Raw genomic sequence first — 26,667 nt, forward strand, 5'->3', positions numbered from 1 at the left:
CTAGAAGAGCAGACAATGCTCTTAACCACTGAGCCATCTCTCCAGCCCCTAGTTGAAGGGAGTTAAAGAAATGACGCAACTGTAACCAAGATGGATATAATTATTTATTGACTTGTATTTTACAAAGCTAGGATATGTGTCTAGGTCAAGTAAGCTCACAAAAACTTTCCTCTAGATAACTAAAACTGGCCCCTTTGAATATCTTCCCTAACTGGAAATAAAATAAGAAAGCAACTACATCATTCAAAATGTAAGCAAGAGCAGAATTCCCTAAATTTGAGTACTGCAGAAGCCCCTGTGGTGTGTGCAAGCTCGGGTAATCACAGGGACTTCCTAAAAGGTTAAACTGATGAGAGAAAACCTTCATGTAAAGAATCTGAAAATTCTTCAGAACACCACATCAGAAAGAAGGCAAGGTAATAGCTACTGTCGCACACACATGAAATTGCTTTGAAACCAATACTTAAGAAAATCAGTTCTGAAATAGAGGAATGACCTTGCTCAGAAGGCACAAGAAATTGTCCACGCTGCGATTGTGGGCCTATAGGAAAAGTTAGAGGCATTTCACACGGCTTCTCAACACAGATGCATGAGCATGCATGTGTGCGGCTACAGATCTGTGTGTGTGCGTGCATCTATCTGTGCACACCACGCCCATGAGGAAGACCAAATGGCCAGTGGTATCGGTTGTGCAACTTTTGAAGAAATTAGTTAACTACGTACAACGAAGCTACAGAAAACTTACCCTGTTGTAGAGCTTGAGATGTTTAAAACACAGAAAGCCTTCATTTTAGTTAGTGACAGCGTGACTGCTAACCTCTCATCTTAATGCTGATTTGCAACTAAAAGGTTGCTTCGGATTAGACATCAAACTAAACCAACAATTATATTAATGGCTAACATTTCACTTAATTGAGTCTAATATTTTGCTTTATTTTAGTATCTTTGAAATTAGTAATAAAAAGAAAGTATTGCTGGGCCATAACAAAAAAAGGAAATGGCATCTTAATAACCCCCAAAAGAAATTATCATTAAAATACACATAGTCAAAAGGTGAAGAACAAGAACGCTAACAAACGTTTGATTCTTCCATCTGCTCACGTAATATAGTTAGAGAAATAACTCAGCATGTCCAGGTCAACAGGGATGGCTGGAGTCTAGTTATGAGCAGTCTAACAGCAGCAGAACCTTGGACACAGCACGGGCCTTGTGTTAGAATCGTGCCATTTCATGCGATTTTCAGCTCATTTCTTCTGCCTCCCTAAACCCCACGTCATTTTTTCCTTCACATCTTTTTCATGTGCTGCTCTCCTTCATTTCTATTAAGTCTCCAGCCTCACTTCCTGTGCACGGCTCAATGACACACGGTGTCCCTGCCTCTGTACTGGGATGTGTTTCCTGCTACACTGTGCCCAGCACTCAGAGATAACCTACTCCACCAGAGCTGAAAAAGTAAAACTATATTTAACTTTTCTTCTAGAACTCTGAAGTAAACTTACAGTGCTCAAAATGAGTTGTTTCATTACTGATAATCTTTACTAACAATACAAATAATCCAAAAGTTTAATTTCAAAATAAGGAAAGCAAAAATCTAATTCCTCACAAATGGTCATAAAATGCAATTTCTTTCCATTTTTCATAATCTCAGTGTTGTTGTACAAGAAAAGTTGTTGGGTGAAAACACACTGTTTTTACCTATATGGAAATCATACTGTCAATAGATTTTCTTCTTCGAGGATTGCTATGGGACAATGATCTGTCAATTGTATTTTAATAAAATGCTGATTGGCCAGTAGCCAGGCAAGAAGTATAGGCAGGGCGACGCGAACAGGAGAATTCTGGGAAAAGATTCAGTCTGCAGTAGTCAGCCAGACACAGAGGAAGCAAGATGTGCCTCATCTGAAAAAGGTACCAAGCCACATGGTTAACACAGACATGAATTATTGGCTAATATAAGTTATAAGAGTTAATAAGAAGCCTGAGCTAATAGGCCAGTCAGTTTACAATTAATGTAGGCCTCTGTGTGTTTATTATGGACTAAACAGATATGGGACCTGGTGGGACAGACACCCCAGTCAACAGATGATTACCCATACATTTAAAGTACTCAAGAGCAGTAAACTTATTTCATTGGCACAAGGTCTCACTATGTAGCCCAGGTTGGCATTGGGCATGCACTCCTCCCATGTTAGCCTTCCAGAGTGCTGGGATTACAGGTGTATACAATCACACCTGATGACTCCTAGACTGGGTCTCACTCTGCCTGTCCCAGAACTCACTATGTAGACCAAGCTGGCCTTGAACTCACAGAGATCCACCTGCCTCTGCATGAGTTTAAAAATGTTCATCACTATGCCTAGCTACATAGCTTTTAAAATGCTATTCAGCTAACAATGAAAGCCCTTTTACTGAATGAGAACTAAGATCTAATCTATATTCTCCTGCTGGGGAGAAACACAAAGAACATTTCAATGAACCATATTCCTTTTTCTAAAGCAAAACAAACTTCACTGGCTATCATCACCGTCCACTTTTGAGTTGTATTGTTCAACAGAGAGCTGCTTCAACTCCTACTTACATTAGGTCATTACTTCTTTCAAAGTGGGGAAGGAAGTAAGAATAATGCAAGGGAAGGGAATCTGGGCCCATGCCCGGCAGCACGGTGAAAGGCACATGGTTGGGGGAGGGGGTACTGCTCACAACTGCTTACATTTTCCTTAGCTGGGACATCTGCAATTTCACTTCTCTTTCTTCTGCTACTGTTCACTTCCCAAACCTTAAAAATTTGCTCAAGCTTCAAGAAAAACACAAACTTATAACTATAGTAAGAGTGATTAAAATCAAGCGGTATTCTTTCCTTTAAGAAGGACAGAGCTTTTGAGGTAGGGCTTCACCATGTAGCTGGTTGGCCTCGAACCCACGGAAACCCTCATAACTCTGCTTCCCAAGTACTAGGATTAAAAGTACACCATCATGCCTGGCTTCTCACACTAAATGAACTTCTTAACTAAGTTTGTCTTTCAGTTTAAGCCATATAAATTATGTTATATATAAGTTACTCTGGCTAACTTTAAAAAATGTTAAAGATAAAGGCTGCTATACAAGCCTCAAATATATTTAATATATTTAATTATAAATACATTAAATTACTTGCCCTTAAATAAATCTTTTACATCTATTTTTAGGAAAATGTCTAGAAAAAAAAATCATTACTGGATTTTTTTAATGCTGTGCTATAAAACATTTTCACAATAAAAGAATCTAGATGCCAGTATGCTTATTAAGATTTATTTTTATGTTATGTATGTGTAGGCATGTTCTATTTGCTATCATATGTGTGTTAATGTTTAGAGAGACCAGAAAAGATGTGTTGGATCCCCTGGAACTAAAGTTACAGAAAGCCCCAGGAAGTCCAAAGCTGCCTGATACGGATTCTAAAAACCGGAAGAGCAGCAAGTGCTCTTAACTGCTGGGCCACCTCCCTAGCCCCTGTACCAATACTATAACAATGCCAACAATCTAGATAATAAACTCAGAATTCTTTTTCATTCCTTGTTTCCAATGTTTTCTCTCTTTTCTTAGATACATACACACTAAATTTGTCTTTTCTTCTTTGTGTGTGTGTGTGTGTGTGTGTGTGTGTGTGTGTGTGTGTATGTGTGCGCACGCGCAAGCATATATCCACATCAGGTGTATATTATATGCATATGTATGGGTGTTGGGGGAAACAAAGTTGACCTCAGGTGTCAGGAATATTCCTCAATTGCTCTTCTACCTTACTCTCTAGGCAGGGTCTCATTCAAGCCAGAGCTTGCTTTAAAGGGTAGTTTGTTCAGAGATCCTAAGTCTGTACTTTCTGAAGCTAGAATTAAAGGTGGCAACTATGCCCATTAGGCATCCACGTGACTTCTGGGGACCTAAACTATGGCCTTCTTGATTGTGCAGCAAGTGCTTTAACCACGGATCCATCTCAATAGCCCTATTTGTAAAAATTATCAATTATGCACAGGACCATCAATGGCTGCATAGGGTCACTGAGACACCTCTGCCTAAATTATCATAACACAAAGCACGAGTAAATCAGCATAGCTATTCCAGCTATAGCTCTTTTGAATAAGGATGATTTGGTGGGCCAGTGTGACGGTTCCACGGGTAAAAGCATGTGCCAGCAAACCTGAGTCTGACCTCCAGACCTCCCATGGTGAAGGAGAGAACTGACTTCCATAAAGCTGTCCTCTGTTCACCCCACATAGGATCCTTTACACACACATGTGTACACAGACAAATAAATAAATGTAAAACAGCAAAAACTTAGGTAATTATGGCAAGTGTTACCTATAAAGTAATACGATTTTATATTTCCAAATCTGGTGTTTGTTTCAATAGGAAGCCTTATACAGTCATATTTTAGATAATGGAAGGATCAAGAGAGTCCTTTAAAAGCAAAGCATAAATTCTTTAGACACATATCAAAAGGTGATTTCACCCTTCGCGTTCTCAGTAGCGGGAAACATGGGTGTGAACTGTGCTCATCTCTACTTCTGCTGGCCTTGCCCCACAGCTGCCAACCCAGGCTCTGCACCAGAGACCCCAGACTTTAAGGCTCTTCTAGGTACACAACTCCCAACATACAACATCTACAAAACCTGTACATTCCTCCTCACTCCAGCACTGCTGAAAAACTGAGGGGGATGAAACACAGCCAACAGCAAAAGAGCACTCCCAGGAGCTACGTGGATGACAAACACTGTAACCAGAGGTTAAGAATGTCTGTAGAAGAAATAACCAAATCACAACTCCACAGCCTTTAAAAAAACAAACAACAACAAACGATCATGTTATGTTGCCTTCCTTTATTATGAAAACTATGATGTCGTGTCTGGCACTTTAATAAAACTCAGTGACAGGTTGGCCCACTGAAAATGGTCCATAATAAGGTGCTCACTAATCTGTATTTTTAAGACCACTAATGAAAGCAGTATGAAAATAGATACTTTTATCCCAAGAGTCAGTACATATTTCCCACCCCCTACAAATTACATCTACTAAAAATAATTTAAGCAGTTACTTCTACTAAAAGTAACCTGTGCAAAATTTTAGCTTTTACTAAATACCAAAACTAGAATTGAGATTATGGGCTGTTTATATTTACCAAGGCCCTTGTGTGTAAAATATGAATGTGTACGCAGACATAAATGGTGGGGCATGCTTCATTCCAAGTCAGCATGAACAATAGTGCATCTCCCTAGCTTTCTCTACTAGAGAACATACTCTTAATCATAAAATTATCATCCCGTCACTTTGTCCCAAGACTGACATGGGCCCCACATGCTTCTGTGATTAGGTTTTCTGATGAACAGTAGGACCTGGTGCACTGATACGGAATGAAGTCATGTGATGTATGAGCAGGGTATTTACATGACTACTGAAGACTGAAAAGGGAGCACAGCATATAACATACATTGTGGGATCAAGTAAGAGTCTGTCTGTCATCCACCTAATCTACACACAAACACGAGAGAGAGACGGAGAGAGAGAGAGAGAGAGAGAGAGAGAGAGAGAGAGAATATGACATGACTATGTACAAGACCTATGATTTGAGGTGTTGAGGTTCATTTAATATACAGGAATGGCAAAGTGTAAAACAGTCCAGTTCTGTATGGCATGTATATTTTACTACCAACAAGAAGGACTATGGACAAAGGCTGTAAACTCACATGGATGCCCTGCAAGGTGCAGAAAGTGACTTTTGTGAGTGCTCTGTGACATCACCTAGTTATGTGAGTCGAGCAGCAAATATGCATTTCTTCTATGATCAACTTGTGCATTAACTTCAGAGTCTATATTCTAAACACCAGGCGCTGTTCTCTTTAACACACTTTGTATAACGCGAAGCACTGGTACCGTAGATTCAGATGATCACACACATGTGTCGTGATTCCAAAGGTAAAGACCATTTCTCAACGAAGAAGGCATGGTGATGCAAGCTAATCCCAAAGCGCAAGGGGCAGAGACAGGAAAAATCTGTGAATTCAAGGTCAGCCTGATAGATATAGTGAGTTTCAGAACAGCCACGGCTATGTAGAGAGACCCTGTCTTCCCTCAACCCCCAAAACAACCATTTAACAATTAAGAAGACAGAGCAAAGATCTTAGAACTAGAAAAGTAACAGGATCCTGAAGGCACATTTATAAAAATTCAATTAAATTACATGCACATAAGTATATATATGTATATATACTCACATGGTTATATCTACAACACACATAACTTATTTTGCTTTTAAAATATTTTTAAATTCATAACCAAACCAAAAATCCAAATGAAATTTGAGGATAAAGCCACAAAAACACAGGAAACTATAGACACGACAGCCGTGAGCTATTCTCTTTTCTTTAACCAAGCTGGGGATCAATCAAGGCCTCATCCATGCTAAGTAATGTCATACCACTGAGCTATACCTCAAGAAGAATTTCTTAACAGTTTGCCTGAATAGAATATTTAAGACTGTAGTCAAATCTAAACCCAAGGAGAACTAACAATATGGAAAACTGTATTTAATGAATAATTGTACCTTTAATATTAAACTTCCGGAGCATTTAACTTGGTGAAAATCATATATCAGTACTTCAAAGGCCTAAGAAAAGATATTGATACTATGATCAGTGGTCTTGTCATAGTTAAACAGTTAAATGGGAGGAGGGGCACTTGAACATTCTCTTTTTAATTGATCAATTGACTTTCTCCTCAGGTAGTTTCAAGTGGATCATTCCTGAACAATATTTAACAGCCAGGCTATGAAGGACATTGCTCCCTCTGGCTAATGGTAAAGTTGGTGTGTGCGCTACAATGAAAAAGACCTTTTATTTCAAAACTGCACACGTGTAAACAGCACATGTAATGCCTTGGCAAGTTTCTAAATATATTTCTTCACTTTAACAAGGCTAAAAAGATCTAATTTGTTGCCAGGGCTTCTTGGCCCAAATCCAAGGCAGGATGACCTTGTCCTTGAACAATACAATAGGATCTCGCTTCCTCTGGGCCTCTCTGTGAGCAAGTACTGAGGAAAATCTTCCCGAGAGATAAGTTTATTTCATCCCAGGAAAGAGATCTGTCATAACGGACAAAAGAGAGATCAGATAAGAGAAGGAGGAGTTTTGACCCTGAGAAGGAACCCTGACTTTCTGTCTGTAATTAGTGCTGGATATATTTTTCATTGTTAAGGGCGCGGCATCAATCAAACGTTAAAGAGCTACCCTAACCAACGCAAACTGACAAGGTCAAACTGCTGAGGTGAGAAGCAGTTTGCTCTGTGTTTGCTTTCCCTATGCAGTTTTCCTAAACCTGCTCTAGTTAGCATACAGCATACTCACTCTACATCCTCGGATTAGCCCTTCATCAAAGCTACCAGCCATTGGACCTCGCACTCCTCTGGAACACAGGCCACGCAGGCAGTGCTGAGTCTGCTGTCCTTGGATCCCTCTGCATCCACACCGTGCGCAGCCCCAGCTTTGAGTCCCACATGTTATTCTGCCAGCCTTGAAACCTTTATTCAGTATTCTCAACAGCCGACAAACAGTTCTAAATCTCAACCATACTCATAACGCACGGTGCACAGGGGGAAGAACTCGTTCGAGGTGGGACTTCTGGTGTCTCCACGACGGCCACGCCTATTTCTGAGCACCAATTAGAAAAAGTACGAGGACTGAACGTGTTATTTGGCGTGAGCTCCTGAATTCCTGCTGCTGAGACAGAGTACCAACAAAGCTGAAGAGAGGTGGAAGAAGTCAGGTCAAGCAAAGTGCAGCAAGTGCAAGCCAAGTAACTGGAAAGCACAGGGACCAAATGCCTGACGTCAGACTGGCTCGCCTGGAATTTAAAAAGCATAGAGGAAAATCATCCATAAAGGGAAAAAAAAATACCTTCTTAAAGGGCCTTAGGAATTTAGACAATATAAGCTAAGGAATCTTTTATCTTCTTGGCCAAGGCACATATAAAATGTCAATGGAATTCAAGCAGTTCAGAGACTAAGGAAAGAGGGCCTCCATCCCACCCCCGGCAAAGGCAGAGAGAGAAGAGCCTATGGATGAGGGGAGCCCAGGTGTTGAAGTGCTTGCCTAGCACCCATGATGCCCCAGGGTCACTCTCCAGCAGCATGTGTACTAGGCATGGTAGTACATGCCTATAAATCCAGCACACAGGAGGATCAGCAAGTTCAAAAATTATCTTCTGATAGCCTGAGATAAAGGAGACCCTGATTCAAAGTAAAAAGAAAAAAAGGAAAGGAGGACAGATGGGAGGAGATGGAGACGATGGGAAGGGAGGGGAGGAGAGGGAGGGGGTGATCAAATGGATCCTAGGGTTCACACAACTCACAGCTACTATAGATGGAGGGAGGTGGTTAAGTGGAAAAGCTGGGTCTGGGGCAAATGCAGGGTCACTTCGGCACACACAGGAGGTAGGAACAGGAAAATTTTTATGCTTTCAGTGGAGGCAAGAGACTATGGTAAGGTAATTAGACGTTAAAATGGAATGGCTAAGGAAATTAAGACATGAAGCTTATGTTTAAAGTGTTAAGCAGCAGGAAAGGAGAGGAGGCCCCCACCCCATCTCAGCTACTCAGGAACCTGAGGCAGGAGGATGACTTCAGTGATAGTTAGGCTTCACAGCAAGGTCCATACTTATGACTTAAACCAATGTCAGATCAACAGGACTAGAGAGCTGGGGGCTGAGGGGCTCGCAGAGGCACAGGTCAGGAGGAAGAAACTGCGTTAAAAAGGCATCCATCCTTTCCTGGCCCTCCTACTCCAGCCTCACGGCAATTCATTTCAAAGATGAAAGATGCAACCTTGAGTATGCCAAGCAACACGCAGTGCAGTAAACACTCTTCCTCACAGTATCCTACCTGTGTAAGAATGGTGACTGCAATGTCGTGTGTGCCAAGAATCAAGAGGAGATAAAAGGCCAGCACTATTTAAGTTTTGTGGTCCATTTGTTAACACTGCTGCCAAGATTAACTATTTTACACAGATGGATAAATTACAGGAGATTTGGCCGCATAAGTGGGACGTTTTAGACCTAAGTTAGCCTGGACTGCAAAGATACTATGTGTCTTTAACTTCTGTGTCTTCACTTCTAAAGGCCATCCTACACCTTCCTTCAGAGCTCTGCTGTAGGAATTTAGGGGAAAAAATTGTGAAATATGGTATCTGGCATGAAAACAGTGCTCAATAGTAGGCGCCTTGTCCTACTAGTTAAGTATAACTTAAGGTAAAGACAAAACGCTGCATAAATCAATAATTTCTGTAAGATTTTTCAAACAGAACACAGGTCATCAGTTTGAAAGGCAGCAAGCTAGTCCATGAAAGAGTGGCCAACTTGAAGGATTTTTACAATTGCCTCAAACTGCAGAAGTTTTTGAGGCTGATATCCCTGAGTAAAGAAGACATTTTCTGTCGTTGACTTTTAGGTACAGGGCTCCCTATACAGCCTAGCTGGCCCTGAACTTGCAACTCTCCTGGCTTAGCTTCCCAGTACCGTTACAGCTGTGCACCACCACACTTGGCTTAAGGGGAGACCTTTAATGCTACCCTAACATTTTCTCCGACTTCCAGAGAGTATGGAAGCTTTTCCCATACAACAATGATTTGTAATTATTACAATTGTGGTTTGTTTGTTTTCCGGAAATGCAGCTTTATAACACGTCTCTGAAATGTGAACAACACTTTATTTTTACGATCTCATGAGGTATCTATATTTACAAAATGGCAACATCCCCACAAGGGCCAACTAAAAAGCCTTACACGAAATTAAAGCAGCCCTGTTCTGGTGCATGTCTGTGATTGTCTGTGTTACCAATGGGCCCCACAGCAATGGGACAGAGATGAGAAAATACACAGAATTCAAACATTCTAAAATCTCAAGAGGTTCAATAAGATTCCACTAATCCAAAGATCCAATTAAATGAGAACACTTAAGAATATGTACTATGCGTAGTGCCCAGCAACAGAGATGACCGCTCTGTGTGGTGTGGCAGAACTTTACAAAACATGGTAACGGAGTCCCCCATTTCATTGTTGCACCAACGTACTTCCTTCTGTAATCCAAGGAGAAGGCATTTAAAGAGCCACAGTACAGAGAAGCAAAACCTGAGATACTTTTGAATTTAGTGAATGACTCAACTAAAGTCAGTTGTGGCATGTTGCTGGTACAGCACTGTAGGAGCACAAAGAGGGTTTTCTCCTCTGTTCTGCTCATCACTATGGGACTGAACCACCATTGCTTGAGGACCAGAGCTGTTTTCTCTCATCCAGCTCCCCATGCACCCTGAAGCCTGGCTGCCAAGTGACAGCACAGCAATCTGAATGGATGAGAGAATGATTGACAGCAGGACCTCAGAAACACAAGCTGCCAGCGCCCTGCACTCTGTGCTCTGGGTGCAAATCCTACCATTTCCTTTAGTGAGCTATAAAGTACTTAATGGGAGGCAAATCGGGTGTGGAACACACATTGCTTCCTGTTAGTGAGCGGATATCCGGTGCTCAATGTTCCAACAGCTCTTGTTTCCACAAAATTTTAAGAGATTTTGTTCCCTGGCCAATCAATGGTTTTAATAATTTTCTGTACGTTAGGAAGCATGCCGCCCCTTCCCATCTGGGAAAAGTTACATGAGAAAGGCACACAGTGAGCCTACAATGGGAGGAGTCTTCCGGTGACCCTCAAGCGCAGGGTGACAGGCTTTCTTTACCTGGACGCCTAAGTACAAGGACCTACAGGCCAAAGACCTGCACTGAAGTCAACCTCCAGCGGAAGCTCTCTGACAGACTTTCTTCCGTGAAGGGAGGTAAAGAATTGCTCTTTTCTAGAGATTTCAAACCACGGAAGCATGCCTAGAACCCAGGAGGACAGAGGTAGGACAGAACAGAGCACTGAAGTCTGCCAGCAAGCAGCTCCAGCTGAAGAACAAGAGGCTTACTCACCAGGTGAGGCGCAACCTCAGAGTCACTGCACCTAAGGAACTTTCCTGCACCCACCTAAAATGCTCATTTCGTGATGACAAAACCAGATTCCACACGCGAACCTAAACCTAAAAGGATCCTGCTTGCTCATTTTCAAGGCTTTAGTGGTTTATATGTATTTTGGGGGGTTTGACACCATTGTATCACTTCTTAGAATACATTAAAACTAACTCCTATATCCTTCTGTACAGGCCTAGGATATGTAAGGAAACACTTCTAAAATGCCTGTGTAAACTCGAGCACTTTAATTGAAATATTATGTGTGTGTGCGTGCATATGTGTAATGTATATGTATGCATACACCACACACATATACACATCAATGTCATGAGCTGGCAAAATGGAAAAAAAAAAACCTTGTGACATGCTCACACAAAAGTAGCAGCACAGGCGTGCACGTATTCCTAGAACAGGAGGCTCTGACCCAGAGTTAGACACAGAAATCTGTTTCTCACAAGCAGCAGTTGCTGCCTGTGGGATTTCGGCAAGACAATCACATAGCTGACTCACGGGACCAATTATAAAGGAGCATTAATTTTTTTTTTCTGTGGCATTAAAACAATCTAGTGTACTTACATTACCGATTAACAGATGTCAGCAAGTCAGAAGTGTACCCCTAATGGTTTTATTACCAAATCAATGGCCAGAGCCCCCCACCCTCCCGCCCACCTCCGCGTGTATCCTGTGCCAGGTTCCCATGGGCAGGAACCTCTCATGATGTTTCACAGAATTCAACCAAAGAAAGGGTTCTCAGACAAACTGCTTGGAGGTTTAGTGAGAGCGACATTATTTTCTAATGAGAAAAATCAGTTGTCCAGTATTTCCCAATGCTACTGGTCTTCCTTAAATAAACTGTCAGTCTTGCTTAAGATTTTTAGAAATCACAACAAAATCGGAAGAGCAAGTGAACTGAAGCTCACCCCCCTCCCTCCTCTGAGCAGACTCACTCCCCTCTAAAGCACCGCTTCCCCTGGAGAAGAGCAACGCTCCATGGAGCGGCTCCCTGCCTGCTTCCCACACTGCTTGCCCACCAGCCGGGCAGCCTGTGATGCCGGCCAGCCGGCAGCACCTGGATACTTACGGACTGCTTCTCCTGCTGGCCCAGAACTCCATGGCTAGCAGGCGCGGCCAGCGGTTTCATAATGAAGAAACATATGTTGAACTGAATTTACACATCATGTACCAACCTCTCACGACGGCAAGTCACCCTCTACAGCATGAAATTAAAAGGAAAAGGGGGAGAAAAAAAAGAGGGAGGAGGGAAAAAAACCGGGCTGTAGCTTAAAGTGTCACTACTGCTGAGCTTAAAAACCCTTCACACTTGGGAGACAGAAACGGAATCAGAACGACAGGGCTCGGCTCCATTTTTATCACGCTGAAACTCTAACCCTCCGAGTCTCTGACAAGGCTGAGGGAACCTCACCCGGCCTTCGGGCGTCTGAGAGAACAAGATCATTTCTGAGGCTGAAGAACAAGAGGCAAAAGAAAAGGGGGGAAAAAAGCTAAAATGGCTGACTGCACAAAGATTCCCCTCCAAAAGGCTTAATACAGAATTATATTAGCCAGGGTGGTGAAAAGCCAGTCTCTAGCATTCAGCCAAGCATTGTTAACACTCTTGTTTCATTTGCAATCACACGTACAGACCCCTCCAAACAAGGAAAAAGGAAAAAAAAAAAAAAGACGGGGGGGGGGAGGAAAAAAATCAGGGCAGAGCATGTGAATCAGGACCTCCTCCCTAGCTGCTAATGATGCTGACAGTGGTGACCAGTGATCTCTGTCCCACTCCACTAACCAAGTTTGCACAATTAATCTCCGTGGTATGACACTGATGGACATTTAATGTAATGATGTCTGTCCCTCACACTCAACACAAGCATGCCTGCTAGCCGGAATCACTGACAGAAACACAGCACATGCACACATTGCACACACACACACACACACACACACACATCTCAAGAAGCATGAGTCTGAATGAAATACATCAATATAATTACATTATTGTGCTTACTTTGGAGGACCATGGCTGCAGGCAGTTGGCATAGCAACGCACAAGGAAAGCCATTTCCTGGGTAGAGAAAGCTTCCTTTTCTAAATAAAAAAAAATCCCTCTTAGGAAACAAACGGCATTGCTGCTTCCCGCAGAAAGCAAGACACTGTAGTCTGTCTCTTAACCTGCAAGGCTCACACTCGATGTGGTTCTAGTGATGTAAGTGGGTTTCTCTCTCACCCTCCCTCTCCCCATATACGCTGAAATATTCAGCTCCAACGGTACACACATTCCTTAAGGCTCGCCCCCTCCTCTCCTTAACCATTTCACTCATTAAGGTAGCGATGGACAATTCAGATAAAGTAACAAGCTCTTGCCTGGATTATATCAGCGGCTGTAGGTTAAGCAAGTCTCAGAGGGATGGAATCCATTGATTGCTGACTCCAAATAATATCACTGAAGACAGGGTGGGAAAACGGAGCAAGGACTTACTTGAACAGCTTTGAACTAAAATATGATTTCTTTTTTCCACCAAGGTGGGGAGAAAGAAATCAATGTGACCTCTACCCCACCCTCAGGTATTACTGTGCCATAGTAAATTAGAATGTCTTAAGAATTAATAAAATGCATGCTTAGCAAGCCTTGTTAAATTTAGAAGATGAAATCTTCACACACACACACACATGAATACACACAGATGCAATGTGTGTCTTGTCAATAATATTATAATAAACCACCTGGTGGGTTTTTTTTTTAACAAAGCAAACTTCTATAGGTGGAGCTGAAATTAAAAGAAGATGCCTTATTCTCTCACAAACTCTAGATTTCACCCAGGCACATGGGTTTACCTAGGCGACAAGGAAAAAAGACACTCCCATCAGCCCTCACAATCAGTTCTACTTTTAAACCGTAGAGAGGACAGAAAACAGTTATAGAAAATATGCCATCTTTAAAAGTAGCCTTTGGCATTCTCAGCGCTCCCTACTGGGTCCCTGGTCTATCTGAAGCCTGCATTCATCCTCTTCTTCCTTCCTCTTCATAACAAAAGGCAATTTTTCTTTCCCAGTGATGGCAGATTCTTCTCCTTTCCTCCCGCCCCCTTCTGAGACTTCTTAAATTACTCATCTAATCTCCACAGATTTGAATATACTGCTCCTAACCCAAGGTCTGCCCCATCAACTTGTAAACGTCCATGAGCTACGGCACATACATGCAAATGTGTGCACGCACACACAGTATAGAAATACATAAATACTTTTTAAAAAGTATTTACGTGCTCACACCCAGTCTAGGGCTCTTGGGTTTCTCTTGCTTCCTGGATAGGCAAATAGGCCTTTGTAGGTGACTTTCTCCATCAAAGCTCTCTCCTTTAGTGTCTCCCTCCATTTCAGAATGCACCCCAGGGCTATCCCAACAGCAGCTCATCAGCACAGCCATGATCTCACATGCTGTCACGATACTATGGAAGCAGTTCTCTACTTCCCCACACACGCTCCCAGTCCACGATGGCTGCTACATGTCTGTCATGTACAACTGTATTCAGAGCCCCAAGCATGACGCACAACACGGGCACCCACAATTGTGTTGAATGGATGCACCAGATTTTTATTTACTGGAAATACACACTGGCGAGACCATGTTTACCCTTCAAACCACAACCTGTCAAAATTTCAAATAGAGTTCTGTAACCGATGTAATTCAAAAGCAAATGGCACCAAAAACAAGTAATCCAACCCAAAATCAACACACAAATGCACAGATTAAAAGTGGTATCCACATCCAATAGGACATGAGTCAGTCTTCCAAGGGAGTACACACAGCCGCAGAGTAAACTTGGAAGACAGTAGGCTAAATGGGATAAGCCCGTTATAAACATTCTGAGTGTCTAAGCTAACCGAAGTCTTAGGAACAGCCAGGACAGGTGTTTCCAGGTCCAGGTGAGGGGTGGGTATTGATCAGTTACTGATTAGTCTGAGTTCGGAAGATGAAAAGTTCTGGAGGTGGAAGGTGGTCATGCTGAACAATGGGAATTGCGGAACTATATACTTAAAATGGCAAAGTTAATTGGCACACACACTTATCACAACACAGAAGTGGTTGACTCAAGGCCTAGACAATCAAACTCCACATTTTTCACCTAGCTCACGTCCTAGTACATCTGTGTGCCAACAATTCTCCAAGTGTCCATAGCCTCATACTGATGGTGTCCTGCCTTATAACGGGAAGGCTTCCCGCCTACTGTTCCCGCTCTCTGGAAAAATGTGTCACTTCTCTCAAGAAGGAAACTAACCTAATTGGGAAACCTGAGAGATGAAGTAAGAACATCACACATCCTCAGGCTCCAAAGCTCTTCTGTGCTGAGACTCGGCATGGCTGCTTCAGGGACTGGCTCCATGCCCACAACATTCACACCTGCAGACTCAGGACTGGCAAGTTGGAAGTTTACACATCGACACAACTCGGTCAGGTATTAGTTAAGAAACAAAACGAGCCCAAGATTAGAAGGATCCTATAGTACAGGTTTCATATGAGCAAGGCTAAACGTACCCCTGACCTGTATTCTATGTTCCCCATCTCCTAGCCATCTAGACTTAGAAACAATAAACAGATCTAGGAAAAACAAAACAAAACCCTTTCTGCTGTGTCAAGAACTGAAAACTTTTCAACTCTAGTGACAATGTTAAAAAAAAAAATAGAGATCACGGTTCCTGAACCTCCCTGATATAAAGGCATCCCTGGTAAATCTAACGTTGTACTCCTTCTAATATATCCACTGTTTCTAATTACTCCAAGATGACAAACATAGTTTGTTTCTTTTATTGGTAACTAATACTCATATTTAAAGCTTACTTGGTTCTTAATATTATCCATGGCTCACAATAAGCTTTACAAACAGTTAAGCCCAAAGGATACAAGAAAATGAACATTTACCTTTTGTTAGAAAGGGTGTGTAAGATACAAAGTTAGAAGGTTAGAAGACTACAGAAGTCTAGTTTTCAACTCCGACTATGCCTGAGTAGTTATGCATTGATTTATTCCCTCTTTAGACCACAGGGGAAAATTACCAAAGCCGGGATCTGTCGGTGAGAAGTGAAGAAAGAAGTCATCCTTTGAAAAATGAAAAATCAGAATTTTACAAATCTGATTCTTATATATTACTGTTCCCCCAAAAAGTGACATTCAAAACTGTTCAGCAGCTAAGGAGGTACGAGCGGTAGGAGCACTTGCTTGGAGAGCATAGAGACGTGAGTGTGAATCCTCAGCACAGCCTTGCCTGAAACCTAAGTTCTGGGAGTGGAGACCAGCAGAACCCAGGCAACCAGGTGCTAGTTAGCCTTCCTGAAGTATCAGCGTCAGTAAAGGACCCTGTCTCAACTGCTGCTACCGTAAGTTGTCAAAAACTGGGGCTGGACAAATTGCTCAGTGCTTAAGAGCACTCACTGTTCTTGTGGAGGATGCAGATTCAGGCCCCATCACAACCATCTCTAACTCCAGTTCCAGGGGTCCTGCTGCTCTCCTCTGGCTGCACAGACACCTGCACTCCCACTGTAAACATAAAATCATGCAGGCAGGCTCACACATGCATTCTCAAACTTCCCTCCCCCTCACATACATCTTTCAAAAGGGAAAAGCTGGTTTGGGGTGGGAGGTAGGACTTGAACCTCGCACTCTGCACATACTAGGCACACACTCTGCCACACCCCAAGCTTTACTTTTATCTTGAGACATGGTCTGAAGACCCTCAGGCTGAACATGGACTTACTCTGCATATCCGAAAAGTGAATTTGTGATCCTCCTGCTTTAGACTCCTAAGTTATTGAGATCACAGGGTTGAAGCACCAGGTCCCTCCTGACAATTTTCTTTTGTATGTTTTTCAAGACAGGGTTTCTCAGTAGCTATGGAGTCAGTCCTGGAACTCACTCTGTAGACCAAGCTGGCCTCAAACTCACCGGCCTCTGCCTCCGGAGAGCTGGTGTTAAAGGCGTGCGCCACCACCGCCTGGCTAGCCCTTTAAATCTTAACTGTTGGGAGCAGTGAGACCCCAGATCCTGAATTTCTTGTAATCCCCTGATCTGAGTGCCTACAGCTGCTCTGAGCACGAGACCGTCAGGAGTTCCTGATGGCAGGAGAGTGGTTTCTGGTGGGTTTGACTGGGGTGTGGTTATCTCTATACAATCTGCCCCTGAACACTATAAAAGGGGCATTCTTGGAGACTTCAAGGATGACCCGTGTCACTGTCTCTGTCTGTGTGTGTTTGTGTATTTTAACCTCCAGCCCCCTTGCCCGAAGCTGGTGAACTGGGTAATAGCGCACCGAGCGCAGACACGGGGGCGCGGTGCGCGGCACTTAATCTCACACCCTCGCATAACCTATTTCCTCCTTGAGTACCCTCGAGATTAGTCTTCCACACATCCCATGGGAAGGGGTCACAGAGTTCATCTACAAAAGGGTGCTTCCAATTCATTATTAAAAATTATGATATAAAATACAAAAGAGGTAGACACATTGCCTGACACCTAGAAAATGTTCACTAATATGCTGATTGGATCTAAATTAGCCGCAACCTTTAAAACTCCTGTTATGGCAGAGTTATCTGATGGAGGACACATCACAATGGTCCCATACTCTCCAGAGTCATACAATGAAGGAATCTTTATTGAGGATTCTCTCTTCAATAAATAAAACTTTCTGACAACACATGATTTTTGTTGCAAGTGACTCATAACTGAGAAATTAATGTGCTAGCCCATGTGTAGCTGCTACGTTCTGAGAAGAAAAAGGTTAGAAGACGACAAGGTGTGGGGACCAGCAGAGGTGGGAACAAGCCTGTGAGTCACCAGAAATTCCGACGTTGACTTCCAGAAACGCACTTGTTTGAAAAGCGAGCGGACCTCAATAGCAGATTAAATAAGGCTTACTTCATTTCCTTGAACCTATTTTAAGAAAAGGGCCAGACCTCAGCCTTGCAGTGGTCAAGGTTTCAGGGGTGGAGTCCTTGAACAGTGAGAGCCTTTTCCTCAAGCAAAGGTTTCACACAGGGCTTCCTGCTAGATTTCCTAACACCAGCACTTCAAACACGCAAAACTACACCTCCATCACTAGCTTGTTATAATGTAGTCCTCTGTGACTGATACATCTGCATGAAGACTATGAGCTGCTAATGCTCCCTTTGTTTATTTACCAAAATCAGGAAATACTGCACTATGAACTGTCATATAGGGCCATTGGATGATTTCATTACTGATAATGTCACAATGACCCTAAAACATGATGCACGGCCCTTCAATGGAAGAATGGATGAAGAAAGTATGGAATATATACATATTAGAGTACTACTCAGCAGTAAAAAACAAGGACTTCTTGAAATTTGCATACAAATGGACGAAAATAGAAAACACTATCCTGAGTGAGGTAAGCAAGACCCAAAAAGAGGAACATGGGATGTACTCACTCATATTTGGTTTCTAACCATAAATAAAGGACATTGAGCCTATAATTCGTGATCCTAGAGAAGCTAAATAAGAAGGTGAACCCAAAGAAAAACATATAGTCATCCTCCTGAATATTAACCTTCATCAGGCGATGAAAGGAGACAGAGACAGAGACCCACATTGGAGCACCGGACTGAAATCTCAAGGTCCAAATCAGGAGCACAAGGAGAGAGAGCACGAGCAAGGAACTCAGGACCCCGAGGGGTTTGCACCCACACACTGAGACAATGGGGATGTTCTATCGGGAACTCACCAAGGCCAGCTGGCCTGGGTCTGAAAAAGCATGGGATAAAACCAGACTTGCTGAACATAGCGACAATGAGGACTACTGAGAACTCAGGAACAGTGGCAATGGGTTTTTGATCCTACTGCACGTACTGGCTTTGTGGGAGCCTAGGCAGTTTGGATGCTCACCTTACTAGACCTGGATGGAGGTGGGTGGTCCTTGGACTTCCCACAGGGCAAGGAACCCTGATTGCTCTTTGGGCTGACGAGGGAGGGAGACTTGATCGGGGAAGAGGGAGGGAAATGGGAGGCGGTGGCAGGGAGGAGGCAGAAATCTTTGATTGATTGATTGATAGATAGATAGATAGATAGATAGATAGATAGATAGATAGATAGATAGATAGATAGATTGATTGATTGAATAAAACATTACACAGGGAAATCCTGTCTCATCCCCCCCACACAAAAAAAGTTGAATAAATTTCAGGTTACAAAACCAAAAAAAAAAAAAAACAGCATAAACACCTAAACGATTCCACTTCCACTAACATGTGAAGTTACCAGAGTCTTCAACATGAGGAAACATCGGCATAAATCAGTAAGGGTAAGCATAACTTTTTTTTTTTTGACAAAGTTAGGGGCTTTATACCCTGATAGGTAAAAAGAGTATGGAACCCAAATTACACAGAGATGAACACAGAGATCTGCACTTAGAGAAAGAAAGGGTTAGGAGGTGGCCAGGGACTCTCTTACAAAACTGATCTAACCAAAAGGTTCTGTACATGTCAAGCGTGATTCCCGGGAACCTAATATAATAATTACAGGTTCTGTCATCAAAAGTATGGCATCCACAGCCAGGAAGACAGGACCTTCTGCTGTAATCTGGGCTGAAGAGCGGTGACAATGACAGCAACCCATTCTAGCTCTGCTATCCTAGGAGACACGGGATGTAAAATGTAAGGAGCTGAGCTGGTCTGAGGAGGAGAAGCCTCTGTTCAGAGACCTCGTTGTGGCTCTATTGAATTAGAATGGAATCATCAGCTGGAGCCAGCTTTGCTTAGGGGTGGGGAGGTAGGTCTGTGTCTACTTCACTCAACTCTAAGACCTCATCTGGTGCAGACCCGTTCAGGACCTGTGCACGCTGCCCCGTTCCCTGTGAGATCATGTGTGTCTCGGCCATCTGTGTCTAGAAGGCTTGTCTCCTCCATGTCCTCCAATCCCTCTAGCCCCATCCCCAGCAGCACACGGCCAACACAAAACAAACTCAATAGTATCTTTGGAGGTTCTCTGTCTCATAACACTGAGTCAGGGAATTTTAACCTAACACCTCTTTTGTGTATGCATTACAGATTCTGGTTTTATGTTTTCAGGGGGCTTCTGTGTGTATGAACAAGATTTTCTCTGCATCTGTACGTGTTTCTCTTGCCTTTGCTTTGGTTCTTTTTCTATTTGTTTTGTCCTATCCTGTTTTTGTTTTATTTTATTTTATTATTATTCGTTGGATGCCAGGTTTTGTTTTCTAAGAGGCAGAAAGGGCATGGTTCCAGACAGGAAGGGAGGTGGGGAGGAACTGGGAGGAGTTGGAGAAGAAGAAACCATACTCAGAATATATTGTATAAAAAAAATAATCTATTTTCAATAAAGAACAATAAAACGGAAATACTTTTTAAAAACTCATGTTGAAATTTCAAATAAAATTTTGTTTAAATAGAAAAATAAGGAAATCCATTTGTATTGCTTTTAAAAGAGATCTAGAATTTGACCTAAGATTATGGGCAGGCAAGTTAGAGCTAAACATTAGGAAGGGTTTCTTCTGGATTTTTTTTTTTAAGATGATATTTCACTATGTTGGCCAGGCTGCTATTGAAACCATGGGCTCAAGTCAAATGATCCTTCTACTGTAGCCTCTTGAATATCAAGGATTACAGAACAGCATAAGCTAACATGCCCAGTTTATATGAGAGCTTCATATTAGCTCTTTCCTATAAGAAACAGTAAGTATTCTCACTCCGTAGCATACAGAAAGATGCAAGTCTGACACACATCACCTAAAGGACCATCTCTCAGACACCAGAACTCATTAGAGCAGTGTTTCTCAGCCTTCCTAATGTTGTGACTTTTAATACAGTTCCTCATGTTGCTGTGACTCCCAACCATTAAATTATTCCATTGCTACTTCATAATTTTAATTTGCTGCTGTTATGAAGTGTAATGTAAATATCTGATATTGACACCCGAAGAGTCATAACCCACAGGTTGAGACTTACTGTCTTAGAGTATAAATGATGGTGGTTATGTAGAAAGGCAATGTATGAAGTATACTATTTAAATGGTTCAGATGTGAGAGTCTTCAAAGTCATATTCTTACGTAACATGGCTGCCAAGTGTTAAAGGGTAGACAAAAAAATGTGGGTTAATTTAAAATGTAAGAGTTAGCTAATAACAAGCCTGAGCTACCGGCCGAACATTTATAATTAATATTAAGTCTGTGTCAGTTGCGTGGGAACTGGTAGGTGGGAAAGAAGAGTCCTACTACACTCAACAGATACCACACAGGTCATACTCATCACCTTAATGGGTAGCTTGAGTTTAGGCTTTTCAGGAAGAAAGGGAGATCAAAAACAGGATTCCTAAAGGAGAAAAGGCTCTAAATAAAAAATGCCAAATAAGGTAATTAAAACTTGTAATAATTGCAGAAGAGTTTTGATAACAAATAAAACTAATGTATGCAAAACCTTGTTCTACTTTAGTTTCCGCTATTGTCATAAAACACTAACCAAAACAGCAACTTGGGGAGGAAAGGGTTTATTTGAGACTTTAGTCAATATTCAAGCAAATATGTTACAGATATGTGCACAGGCCAATCTAATGGAAGCAATTTCTCAACTGAGGTTCCATCTTCTTAGGTGATTCCAACTTGGGTCAAGTTTTGCCAAAGCCTATCCAGCATGAATATTAGTCAACATTAAAGAATTGTAAAATTTTAATCCCATTCATATTTAGCTCGGGATCTTCTTGTTTGTGCTTCCTACAATGTGTAAGGAAATTAAGGAGAAATTTTTTTTTTTTTTTTTTTTTGGTTTTTCGAGACAGGGTTTCTCTGTGGCTTTGGAGCCTGTCCTAGAACTAGCTCTGTAGACCAGGCTGGTCTCGAACTCACAGAGATCCGCCTGCCTCTGCCTCCCGAGTGCTGGGATTAAAGGCGTGCGCCACCATCGCCCGGCTAAGGAGAAATTTTTAAAGAAAAAAAAAATAAGGAAGGGGATAATTCATTCAAAACCAAACAGCAAAGGCCCAAAGCATGGGTTGCAAGAACAGCCTGGTACAATGCTCTGACACCATCTTCAAGACGTTATCATGGGGTGCCATGTCTGCAGTACCTCCTAAGTTTATCTTTATGATGAAGGGGAGAGACACAGACTGCGTGTGTATCCTGACAGGTGCATGGCTGCAGCACACTACACTGAGTCATGCTCCCAGAGGTGCAGATTTGAGACTTGCCAGTCTCCACAGAAGCATGCACCAGTTTTCCTCTTGAATTTTTAGATTTATTTTGTGAGTGTTTTGCTTAAAATGCACGCCTGCATACCGCGTGCAAGCTTGGAGCCCGCAGCAATCAGCGGAGGACTTTAAATGCCCTGGAACTGGAGTTATGGACAGCGGTGAGCTGCCATGTCAGTGCTGGGAATCGAACCTGTATCCTCTGCAAGGAGAAGTATTTTTATCCTCTGAATCATCTTTCCAGTCCATGAGTCAATTTCCTTAAGACAACCAGATAGTTTCTTTCTCTTTCCTCTTCTCCCCACCTCTCTCTGTTTCCTCTTTTCTGGAGAACTTAAGTATACCATGCAAATAAAAAGGAAGGAACCCATGAGCAAACAGTCTAAAAAAAAGTGGTTCTCAAAGATTCCAGGCAGTACCTTACCCACAGAGTGTGAGGTCAAACCATTTTCACCATGACTCACACATTACCTGCCATTTTTTATTATGCTGCTATTTAAGCTGATGTGTCCAAGCAGTGGTGTCTGCAGGGACTATAGTACCGCCCTACTATGGCCATTGCCCTGCTGTCGTCCATATTCACAGCAAAAACAAAAGACAAGGAACAAAAACTAGATCATGCAACGTGTCCCTGATAAAGCAGTAGTAACAGTGACGATCTTCCTTCTGTACGACACAATGGAAATCACCCACCGAGGGCTTTGGTCGCACTCAGAGGTGACATGGTTTGGTTGTCTGGAGTTGAGTTTTGTGCAGGGTGATAAGTATGGATTCATTTGGATTCTTCTACAATGCAGCTGAATCAAGTTTGACCAGCACCATTTGTCCTGTGTCCAGTGAGTGTTTCTGGCTTCATTATCGAAAATCATGTCTACGGATATGTGGATTTATGTCTGGATCTTCAATTCAATTGATCAACATGTCAGGTTTTGTGCCAAGCACAATGTTTGTAATTCCTATAGCTCTGTAAGACAACTTGAAATCTGGAATAGTGATACCCCCACAGTTTGTTTATTATTCAGGATTGCTTTAGCTATCCTGGGTTTTTTGCTTTTCCATATGAAAGTTGTCTTTTCAAGATCTGTGATGAAATGTGTTGGAATTTTGATGGAGACAGCATTGAGTGGGCTGATTGCTTTTGGTAAGATGCTAATGTTATCTATGTTAGTCCTACTGACTCATGAGCATGGGAGATCTTCTCATCTTCTGATATCTTCTTCAATTACTTTCTTTAATGTCTTAAAGTTTCATCATACAAGTCTTTCCCTTGCTTGGTTACACCCAAAATATTTTATATTATTTAAGGCTACTGTGAAAGGTGTTATTTCACTGATTTCTTTTTCTGTCCATTTGTTGTTTGTATATAGAACGGCTACCGACTCTTGTGAGTTAATTTTGTAGCAAGCAACATTGATGAAAGTGTTTATCTGCTATAGGAGTTCCCCAGTGAATGAATATTTACTCAGTCTCTCTCTCTCTCTCCTCTCCTCTCCTCTCTCCCTCCCTCCTTCCCTCCCTCCCTCTCTCCCTCATACACACACACACAACCATATCATCTAAAAATAAGAATACTTTGACTTCTTCATGTCCAAATTGTATCCCCTTAATCTCCATCAGTAGTCTTATTGCTCTAAGACTTTAAGTACTATATTGAATAGATATGAAGGGAATGGACAACTTTGTATAGTTCCTGATTTCAGTGGAATTGCTTTGAGTTTCTCTCCATTGGGCTTGCTGTAAACTGTCTTTTTAAGCTTGTTTATATGATGGATAACATTTAACAGTTTATGGATGGTGAGCCACTCCTGCATCTCTGGGATGAAGCATACTTGATGGCAGTGGATGATCTTTTTGATGTGTTGTTAGATTTGGTTTACAAGTATTTTGAGTACTTTGCTTCTATGTTCATGGGGGAAATGAGTCTGTAGTTTTCTTCTTATGTTGGGTTTTTATGAGGTTTGGGCATTAGGGTCTCATAAAACAAATTGGTAAATACTCCTAAAGTTTCCATTTTATGGAACAATTTGAGGAGTATTGGCATTAGCTCTTATTTGAAAGTCTAGTAAAATTCTGCACTAAAATCATCTGGCCTTGGGCTTTTTTTTTAGTTGGGAAATTTTAAAAAGCTCCTTCTACTTCACTAAGGTTAGAGGTCTTCTCTGGTCTTGATTTAACTTTTTAAAGTGGTATGCTTGAAGAAAATAATCCATTTCTTTGGAATTTTCCAAATTGGCAGAGCACAGGTTTTTAAAGTATAGCCTTATAATATACCTTATATCACAAAGAACTTTGCTTTTTGTTCTTTGTCTCTATTCTATTGATTGCAGCTCTGATTTTGATTATCTCTTGCTGTCTGCTACTTTTGGATATGATTTCTTCTTTTTGTTCTAGAGCTTACAGGTGTGCTATTAAGTTACTAGTATAAGATCTCTACAATATTTTAATGTAGACAATTAATACAACAAACTCATCTTTTAGAATTGTATTCATTGTCTTCCATAAGTTTGGGTGTGCTGTATATTCATCTTCATTCAATTCTAGGAAGGCTTTACTTTCTTTATTCATCTGTCTTGAACTGTATTTCATTTAGTAGTGAGCTGTTCAGTTTCTATGAGTGTGTAAGCCTTCTGTCATTTCTGTTGCTGCTGATATCCCTCTTTAATCCCTGGTCATCAGACAGGATGCAGGGTGTTATTTCAATTTTCTTATATCTGTAGAAACTTGCTTTGTGTCTGTATGTGGTTAATTTTGGAGGAAATTCCATGAACTGGTGAGAAGATACATCTTTTCGTGTTTGGGTGAAATGTTCTCTAAATATGTTAGGTCCATTTGGTTAATTATGTGTCAGCTACCATGTTCCTCTGTTTAGTTTTTGTCTAGATGACCCACTATCAATTGTGAGGGTCAGTATGTGATTGTGGCTATAGTAGGGTTTCTTTCATGAATTTGGATACATTTGCATAAGAATTGAAATTCCTCATGGTAGTGTCCTTCTCTATCTCTACCAATTAGTTTTGCTTTGGAAGTCTATTTTGCCAGATATTAAAATGGCCACACCAGCTTGCTTCTTAGGACCATTTCTTTGGAATATCTTTCCCTTCTGTGACTCTGAAGTGATGTATATCCTTGATATTAAGGTGTGTTTCTTACATGCAGCAGAAAGATGGATCCTGCCTGTATCCATTCTGTTAGTCTTTTTTAACTGGAAAATTGAGACAACTGATGTTGAGAGATACCAATGAGCAGTGTTTGTTGACTCCTGTTCTTTTGTTGTTGTGGGAAGTCTGTATATGTGTCCTCTTTTTATTTGCTGGTCTAGGATTGTTCTTTGGTTTTATCATCAACTCTCTTGCTTTCTCCTTCTATAGTGATTCCAAGTTTTTCTGGGCTAGGACACATTAGCAATACCTATTGCTGCTCTTATTTTTGTTTTATAAAGTACTTATGTATCTCTTAGAAGAACACTGATGCTGATGGCTGACAGTGTATTAACCTTTAGACATTTCTTTTAGATTTGCTGATTTTTCTTACTTTATTTGTGTGAGTGTTTTGCCTGCAGGTGTGTATGTACACCACATGCATTCAGTGCCTGAGGAGGTCAAGGGGTCATTTGATTCCCTGGAACGGGAAGTAAGGGTAGCTGTGAGGTGCCAAGTGGGTGCTGGGAACTGAACCTGGGCCCTCTTAGCTGCTAAGCCATGTCTCCAGTCCCCTCAATATCCTTTTTTAAACTGATGAGTTGATGTGGGATGACCTTCTGAATAAATAAAGCCGCTTTGGCCTACAGCAGGGCAGAATATAGAGAGGCTGGAAGAGACAGAGAGATAGTAGGCGGAGTCAAGGAGACACCATATAGTAACTGAAGATGAAAAACACCTATTGGAACCTTATCTTTCTGATAGGCCACAACCTTGGGGTGATACACAGATTAACAGAAATAGGCCAGGTAAAGATATAAGAGCTAGCTAGGAATACAACTAAGCTAATGGCCAAACAATGGCCAAAAAATTAACATAGTTTCTGTGTGATTATTCGAGTCAGGGTGGCCAGGAACAGAAGAGCAGTCTCCATTTAAAATGAGTAACTATATACTCATATTTTTGTTTGCTTGTCTTTAGAGACAGGGTTTTTCTGGGTGGCCCTGGAACTTGCTCTGTAAACCAGGCTGGTCTCAAGCACAGAGATCCACCTGACTCACCCTCAGAGCACTGGGATTTAAGGTGTGCCTGGCACACACTACCACTGCCAGGCTTTTATTTTTCTCCTTGTTTTAAATTTCCGATGAGACAGAGGATGAAATGGAGAGACCGGTGTTATCAAAAGCTCCTGGGAGGCCTGAGTAAGACTTAAGGGCAGAAGAGTCTGAAATGAAAGCAGCTTAAGAAGTGATACGGCCAGACAACAATCAGCCTCTTGGCCCCCTGAAACAACCCACAGTTA

General features: G+C 41.8%; 1 protein-coding gene across 11 annotated transcripts in view; it reads right to left on the reverse strand.

Annotated features, from left to right (window-relative positions):
- The window catches only part of Rapgef2 (Rap guanine nucleotide exchange factor 2), a 202,411-nt gene that overhangs the window by 65,867 nt on the left and 109,877 nt on the right, over nucleotides 1-26,667 (reverse strand). Inside the window, exon 1 of one of the 11 annotated variants that reach the window (XR_012908117.1) lies at nucleotides 13,030-13,277. The exons of 6 other annotated variants lie outside the window; for them this stretch is intronic. Coding sequence is in view for 3 of the 5 variants with exons in the window: in XM_075950926.1 (XP_075807041.1) it covers nucleotides 12,100-12,159 (60 nt within the window). In the remaining 2 variants the exon portion in view is untranslated. Of the gene's footprint in view, nucleotides 1-7,373; nucleotides 7,431-12,099; nucleotides 12,609-13,029; nucleotides 13,278-26,667 lie in introns of those variants that run through there. 4 more of the 11 variants (XR_012908116.1, XM_075950927.1, XM_075950926.1 and 1 more) reach the window with 4 other exon arrangements.

Source organism: Microtus pennsylvanicus, chromosome 16, assembly GCF_037038515.1.
Source record: "Microtus pennsylvanicus isolate mMicPen1 chromosome 16, mMicPen1.hap1, whole genome shotgun sequence".
NCBI classification, from domain to species: Eukaryota; Metazoa; Chordata; class Mammalia; order Rodentia; family Cricetidae; genus Microtus; species Microtus pennsylvanicus.